The following is an 8,243-nucleotide window of genomic DNA, read 5'->3' as shown; positions in this document are numbered from 1 at the left end:
CATACCAAAGATCAAGGTTTTCAAATCAGTGTGTTAGATTACCATATTTAGCTGAAATGAAATCAAGATTTGTATAAAGCACATCGTCGGCATGTCAGGTTAATTTACTGTGCCAACTGTTGTTCTTGTCTTCTTTCACCTGGCTCCTCCGATTCATTACGGTCAGACCTGTTGGCATCATGCATGCTATAACTGGAACCCCCAGCAGCCGAGGTTTCACACTGAGCTGCGATAGGAAACAAGGCTGCTGCGACCCAATTGATTATCGTAAGTTTGCACCAACCCATGGCCAATACTCCATTATAGCCTGTGCAGGTACAGTAAGCACCCCTGCTCTAGGGTTCGGGTCTCTCTCGCTTCATCGCTTCCCTGAAACCTTGTGGAGTATGAAATTTTTAGAACGCTAAGATTTTTAAATGGAACCACTAGGCTGAAACATGCACCCGAGAAATGTTCTCGCGGGGCGGGTGCGCCTGTGCCTATGGCCGCGGGATGCACCTAGACGGCAAGACTTATATACTAGTACTCCGCATGGGCATATGCTGCAGAACACTGGTGTGGGATACTGTAGCCTGAGGAAGACAGCTCACTGCGCCGCAGGACTTGCAGGCATGCATGCTTCGCCTGCGCGAGCAGAGCGTAGTACTCAATGTCACATATTTTATGTAAACTCACTGGCATGCAAACATCACATCTCGTCACCCATAGGCCAAGAAGATATAGAAGAACAGCAAAACAGAGACAAGATCACGTTACATGCAACGGAAAACAACACCTTTTACTTCCATTTCCATAGTGATTAATGGTTTTACAGTGACACTGGCACATTGCCACGCTAGCAACACAGACGCTAAGACTGGACGAACACAAATGATAAGCTGGTAAGATAACTAATGGGAGCCATCTGCATTATTCCATCTCCTCAGAGATCGGCCCTAGTTCGGCAGCAACACACACCGGAGGAGGATCAACGACGCCGTACGTGGCTCTTCTTGGCCTGCTCGCACAACTCTTCTCGACCGCATCCTGCAAACACAAACGTTGTCCGAGTTAGTTGGTGCTATTCGGACAAATGGTGCGTCCATGCAAGACTGTAGAGTGTAGACTGATGTTGTTTGCACGTACCTGGGCTCCCAACTTCACAGAGTGGTGGATCTTCTTAGTGGTGGTACGGCGGAGGCGGGGGGCTCGGGGTGGGGGGCTTGTACGCCGGAGGAGTAGGCGTCGGCGGCTTGTAGGGCGGTGGAGTCGGCTTCGGCGCCGGCGGAGTCGGCGACGTCGGCGGTGAGGGCTTGGGGACAGGCTTGTACGCCGGCGGTGAGACCTTGGGGACAGGCTTGTGCGCCGGCGGTGAGACCTTGGGGGCTGGCTTGTACGCCGGCGGTGAGACCTTGGGGGCTGGCTTGTACGCCGGCGGTGAGACCTTGGGGGCTGGCTTGTACGCCGGCGGTGAGACCTTGGGGGCTGGCTTGTACGCCGGCGGTGAGACCTTGGGGGCGGGCTTGTACGCCGGCGGTGAGACCTTGGGGGCGGGCTTGTACGCCGGCGGTGAGACCTTGGGGGCGGGCTTGTACGCCGGCGGGGAGACCTTGGGGGCTGGCTTGTAAGCCGGCGGTGAAACCTTGGGGGCGGGCTTGTACGCTGGTGGTGAGACCTTGGGGGCAGGCTTGTACGCCGGCGGTGAGGGCTTAGGCTGGGTTGGTGGTTTATACGTGGGAGGCGCAGGCTTGGGCGTGGGGTGGTACGCCGGAGGCGAGGGAGATGGCTTCGGCGGCTTCGGGATCGGGGCGTACGTGGGTGGTGTAGGTTTGGGGGCCGGAGGGGTAGGTTTAGGCGTCGGGGGACTGTAGGTGGGTGGCGCCGGAGCGTGCGTTGGCGGCCCGTGGGAGGCGGCCGGTGGCTTGGCGTGGTGGTGGTGGTGAGGGGGCTTGTGGCCCTTGGGTGGCTTCTCGTGCTTGGGGGGTGGGGCGACCGGCGTCGGGGTGGGGGCGTGGCCGCCGCCGTAGCCGCTGCCCGCCTGGGCCTCGAGGACCAGGCTCACGGCCAGGAGGGCCACCAGGAGAGCGGCTTTGCCACCCATTCTCGCTCACTCTACTCTCACTACACTCCCGGCTACTAGTAGCTCTCTTGGCTGAGTGTGGTTCTGAGAAGAATGGTGCTCCAAGCCGCTGCTTATATAGACGATGGGGTCTTGGATGCTTGTGGCCGCATGTGATGGAGCGGCTGGGTGGCCAGAGGATAGGCATGCGGGGGAGGTTTCCCGGTTGGTCGCTCCGGGGTTCCACTGCTTCAGTCAGTGTGCGTGAACGGGCCATGGGCGGAGCATGTGCTCTACGCATGCATGTACATTGCGCTGTAAAACGTTGCACTATAGAGCTATGTGAAAGCCTGTATCAGTGCATTTCTCGGTGACCAAGATCATACGAAATACAGGGTGGCCATGGCCTCATTGGCGAGGGCACAGGCGCCCTAACAGTGTATCTTTTCTTTTTCGGCTAAAGAAAAGTGTATCTTTTTTTACAGTATATAATTGTTTTATATTGCTTTTTTCCCTACACGTGATTTTACGTTCGCTTTTACAGCTTTCAAAAGCTAGATTTTCTTTTCGGAGATAAAGCTGGTCTCGTGCTGATAAAATCCAATTTAGATCCTTATGCTGATTTTTTTCCGGGGGATCCTTATGGTGATTGAGTTGCTTATATGATATAAGTGCCATGTGTAGATCAATTGTTTGTACCAAATTCAGAAACAATTCCTAACAAAATAGATACTAACGCGTACGATGGTGTGGAAGAAGAGGTGTTTCTGGCAGGACAGGAAGCCATGGCACCGAGGTCATCGACGTCGGGGAAGTAGTCGTCATTCGAACTAGTCATGTGCAACCACGGTGGAGAAGAAGCAAGCAGTCGTGCGAGAGCACTCCTCCAACACATAGTTGCCTCCCTCCCGTACAAGATCACAAAAGCTAGAGTTTCAGAAGTTTGTTGTCCCGGTCTGTGGTGCACGCCGAAAAATGGGATGGGGATTTCTTAGGCCAACTCCAACGCACGACCCCAAACGGACATCCGTTTTGTCCGGATTTCGTCCGCTTGGGGTGGCGGTGAGGCGGCGGCAGGCCCTTTTCCTCGATGCGTTGGCCATGCGCCCACCACGCGGACGCATCTCAGCCGCCTGCACGCAAAACTATTGACAATAAAGATGTAGTTCATGCCAGCGGCCGGCAAACATATGCCAGCAGCGGGCATCGTTTACGCCAGCGGCCGTGGTTCATGTCGGCAACAAAGCCAGCGGCCGGCAAACATATGCCCGCAGCGGGCATTGTTCACGCCATCGGCCGTGGTTCATGTCGGCAACAAAGCCAACGGCTGACAAACATATGCCAACCTACAAAAAATGGTGAGCCCTCAAGTTTCACGTTGGCAGCAAAGCCAACGGCCGTCACACTAGCCAGCCTTCAAAATGGACAAGTTTTGCACGCCTGCAACAAAGCCAGCGGCCGGCACACTATTTAGCCTTCAAAAAGAACGGTCATAGTCCACGAACTAGATCTCCCTAGTTCAGACCACTCACGGGACGAGCTTGGACGCTCTCAAGCACGGCACAATACTTGTTGCACTCTTGTTGAATGAACCCCCACCTCTTTTGGGTTGAGTTGATGCTTCGGGTGCTCGCAAACTTGTAGGGCCCAACCTTCCTTCGCTCATGAAAGGTTTTATGAACTCTCGTCCAAAAGATAGATCGTTTTTGCTTGGCACCTTTCGTGGGATCTTGGCCTATCTCCATCCAACTCCCGCAAATCAAATTGTCCTCCTCTTTGGTGTTTGATCCCATGCGAATGCTTTGGTTCCTCCTTTGTGCGTCGACCCTTTGGGTGAGCTCATCGATAAACACCAATGGCTCCTCCGCAATGTCGACCACTTCTTCATCTTCGCAATACATGTCATCATCTTTATGCCATGAGTTGCCACGGTCGTGTTGGGGATCGTAGCAGAATTTTAAAAATTTCCAACGCATCACCAAGATCCATCTATGGAGTATACTAGCAACGAGGGGAAAGGAGTGCATCTACATACCCTTGTAGATCGCGAGCGGAAACGTTCCAATGAACGAGGTTGATGGAGTCGTACTCACCGTGATCCAAATCACCGATGACCGAGTGCCGAACGGACGGCACCTCCGCGTTCAACACACGTACGGAGCAGCGACGTTCTCCTCCTTCTTGATCCAGCAAGGGGGAAGGAGAGGTTGATGGAGATCCAGCAGCACGACGGTGTGGTGGTGCATGTAGCGGGATCTCGACAGGGCTTCGCCAAGCTTCTGCGCGAGGGAGAGGTGTTGCAGGGGAGGAGGGAGGCGTCAAAGGCTGTAGTATTGCTGCCCTCCCTCCCCCCCTTTATATAGGCCCCCTGGGAGGGGGGGCGCCGGCCAAGAACCCATCTATGGGGGGGGCGGCCAAGGGGGGAAACTCCCCCCCCCAAGTCAAGTGGGGCGCCCCCCCACCCTAGGGTTTCCAACCCTAGGCGCAGGGGGTAGGCCCATGGGGGGCGCCCCAGCCCACTAAGGGCTGGTTCCCTTCCCACTTCAGCCCATGGGGCCCTCCGGGATAGTTGGCCCCACCCGGTGGACCCCCGGGACCCTTCCGGTGGTCCCGGTACAATACCGATAACCCCCGAAACTTTGCCGGTGGCCAAAACTGGACTTCCTATATATAATTCTTCACCTCCGGACCATTCCGGAACTCCTCGTGACGTCCGGGATCTCATCCGGGACTCCGAACAACTTTCGGGTTTCCGCATACTCATATCTCTACAACCCTAGCGTCACCGAACCTTAAGTGTGTAGACCCTACGGGTTCGGGAGACATGCAGACATGGCCGAGACGCCTCTCCGGTCAATAACCAACAGCGGGATCTGGATACCCATGTTGGCTCCCACATGTTCCACGATGATCTCATCGGATGAACCACGATGTCGAGGATTCAATCAATCCCGTATACAATTCCCTTTGTCAATCGGTATGTTACTTGCCCGAGATTCGATCGTCGGTATCCCAATACCTTGTTCAATCTCGTTACCGGCAAGTCTCTTTACTCGTACCGCAATGCATGATCCCGTGACTAACTCCTTAGTCACATTGAGCTCATTATGATGATGCATTACCGAGTGGGCCCAGAGATACCTCTCCGTCATACGGAGTGACAAATCCCAGTCTCGATCCGTGCCAACCCAACAGACACTTTCGGAGATACCCGTAGTGTACCTTTATAGTCACCCAGTTACGTTGTGACGTTTGGCACACCCAAAGTACTCCTACGGTCTCCGGGAGTTGCACGATCTCATGGTCTAAGGAGAAGATACTTGACATTGGAAAAGCTCTAGCAAACGAACTACACGATCTTTGAGCTATGCTTAGGATTGGGTCTTGTCCATCACATCATTCTCCTAATGATGTGATCCCGTTATCAATGACATCCAATGTCCATAGTCAGGAAACCATGACTATCTGTTGATCAACGAGCTAGTCAACTAGAGGCTTACTAGGGACACGTTGTGGTCTATGTATTCACACATGCATTACGATTTTCGGATAACACAATTATAGCATGAACAATAGACAATTACCATGAACAAAGAAATATAATAATAACCATTTATTATTGCCTCTAGGGCATATTTCCAACAGGTCGTCGACCTCCTCTTCTTCATGGGTACCGAATTGGTCGTCACCATATTGGTCGCGGTCGTCTTGGCTTTGGGTCCCGTCGGGATCGAAAGCATGGACTTGGCCGTCGGGCTGGTCTCGCCATGGCCCTTGTAGACGACGTCCTCCATGAACGTAGTGTAGTCAAGGTCATCGGCTGTCGATGTTGCCAGTGGCATTTCGTCGAACAGCATGCGGGCGTTGCCAAGGTTGGCCGCCTTAATTGATAGTGGCTGCTTCCTCTGCATCCCGTCAGACGAGTGGCCAGCGCCACCGAACCCAAGCATCACGTTCAGGTCAATGACTGATAACCCACAAGTATAGGAGATCAATTGTAGCTTTTCTCGTAAGTAAGAGTGCGAACCCAACGAGGAGTTGAAGGTAGAACAAATATTCCCTCAAGTTCTATCGACCACCGATACAACTCTACGCACACTTTACGTTTGATTTACCTAGAACAAGTATGAAACTAGGAGTACTTTGTAGGTGTAAAGGGATAGGTTTGCAAAATAATAAATAACAAGTAAATAAAAGCTAGGGGTTGTTTAGATAAAGAAACAATTAAGTTAGTTTTAGTAGAGAGCTTTTTGTCACAAAGAAGTTATTTGTCCCTATGCAATCGATAACTAGACTGGTAATCATTATTGCAATTTTATATGAGGGAGAGACATGAGCTAACATACTTTCTTTAAATGGATCATATGCACTTACGATTGGAACTCTAGCAAGCATCCGCAACTACCAAAGATCATTAAGGTAAAACCCAACCATAGCATTAAGTATCAAGTCCTCTTTACTCCCAAACGCAACAACCCACTTATTTGGGTTTGTGTTTCAGTAACTCACGCGACCCACAATAAGCGAATCATGAACATATTGCGACACCCTACAGCGGGGATCCCTCACGCTTGCGCGACATGGAGAGGATCATAGGACAACACCAATAATAAAACATACAACTCAAACCAATCATGATCATCAATCAACCCATAGGAAAAAAACGGATCTACTCAAACATCATAGGATAGCCAGATATCATTGGATAATAATATATAGCGTTGAGCACCATGTTTAAGTAGAGATTACAATGGGGAGAAGAGGTGTTACACTGCTGCATAGAGGAGGAGAGAGTTGATGCTGACGGTAGTGAGGTTATTGGCGTAGATTGTCGTCACGATCCTTGCCCCGGCGGCACTCCGGCGCCACCGGGAGAGAGGGGGAGAACCCCCCTTTCTTCTTCTTCCTTGACCTCCCCCTAGATGGGAGGAAGGTTTCCACTCTGGTCCATGGTGTCCATGGCGGCGGAGGGGCAGGAGCCCCTCCGAGATTGGAACTATCTCCCTGTTTCTCTTCTGTTTCTGACCCCATTTTTATCCGGATATAAGCTTCCTTGCGGCTGAAGGACACCTCCAACCGACCTATGGGGTACCACAAGCTTGCCAGGCGCACCCTGGGTAGGGGCGCCCCCCTTGGGCTTGTGGGCCCCTTGGGCATCATCTTGCGTTAATTCTGCTTCCCAAAATCACATATATTCCAAAATAATTCTCCGCAATTTTTTATCGTGTTTGGACTTCGTTTGATATGGATATTGTGCAAAACAAAAAACATGCAGTAAACAGAAATTGACACTGGGCACTGGATCAATATGTTAGTCAAAGAAAATCATATAAATTGTTGCCAAAAGTATGTAAAAGTTGTAGAATATTGGCATGAAAAAAATAAAAAATTATAGATACGACGGAGACGTATCAGCATCCCCAAGCTTAATTCATGCACGTCCTCAAGTAGATAAATGATAAAAAGATAATTTTTAATGTGGAATGCTACCTAGCAAAATCTTGATCATGTAATACAATCATGGCATGAATATTAAGACACGAGTGATTAAAGGCAATAGTTTATCAATTTGACTTCAAAAGAATAATACAAGACATGCATGTAATTCATCATTGCCTTTCTTAATAATGGAGCTAAAGGAAACAACCTCTATACACTTAATTGTGGTAAGCATGACACACTCGGTCTTCCCTGCATAAAGGTATAAATCATGAGCACCTTGGTGTCAAACCAGGCAATTGGATTGTACTTCTAACGCGCTTCAGCATTTTCAACTTCACTCAATACATGAGCGTGAGCCATGGATGTAGCACTATGGGTGGAATAGAATGCGGTGGCAGGGATCAATAGGAGAAGGAAGAAAGTCTCGCATCAACTAGGCGGATCAACGGGCTATGAAAATGCCCATCAATCGATATCAATGCGAGGACTAGGGATTGCCATGCAAATGATGCACTAGAGCTATAACTGTATGAAATCTCACAAATGAAACTAAATGGGTGTGCATCCAACTTGCTTGCTCATGAAGACCTCGGGCATTTGAGGAAGCCCACCATCGGAATATACAAGCCACGTTCTATAATGAAAAATTCCCACTAGTATATGAAGGTGATGACTCAAGGGACTCTCTATATGAAGAACGTGGTACTACTCTGAAGCACAAGTGTGGCAAAAGGATAGTAACATTGCCCCTTCTCTCCTTTTC

The 8,243-nt window shown here is 50.7% G+C and overlaps 1 protein-coding gene across 1 annotated transcript; it reads right to left on the bottom strand.

Annotated features, from left to right (window-relative positions):
- Positions 1–757: 757 nt before the first annotated feature.
- Positions 758–2,156, bottom strand: LOC123053272 (extensin). The gene is made up of 2 exons (XM_044476728.1): positions 1,126–2,156; positions 758–1,026 (listed from the first exon to the last, which is right to left on the bottom strand). Exon 1 carries the CDS (start codon positions 2,078–2,080, stop codon positions 1,160–1,162), a length of 921 nt encoding a protein of 306 aa, XP_044332663.1. The 5' UTR covers positions 2,081–2,156; the 3' UTR covers positions 758–1,026; positions 1,126–1,159.
- Positions 2,157–8,243: the final 6,087 nt, after the last annotated feature.

The sequence above is a fragment of the Triticum aestivum genome, chromosome 2D (assembly GCF_018294505.1).
Source record: "Triticum aestivum cultivar Chinese Spring chromosome 2D, IWGSC CS RefSeq v2.1, whole genome shotgun sequence".
Taxonomy (NCBI): Eukaryota; Viridiplantae; Streptophyta; class Magnoliopsida; order Poales; family Poaceae; genus Triticum; species Triticum aestivum.
Note: the sequence above shows the minus strand (reverse complement) of the source record. Positions and strands in the feature narration are given on the sequence as shown.

Coding starts and splice junctions, on each gene's coding strand:
- LOC123053272 (XM_044476728.1), bottom strand. CDS start 2,080: ATGGGTGGCAAAGCCGCTCTCCTGGTGGCCCTCCTGGCCGTGAGCCTG.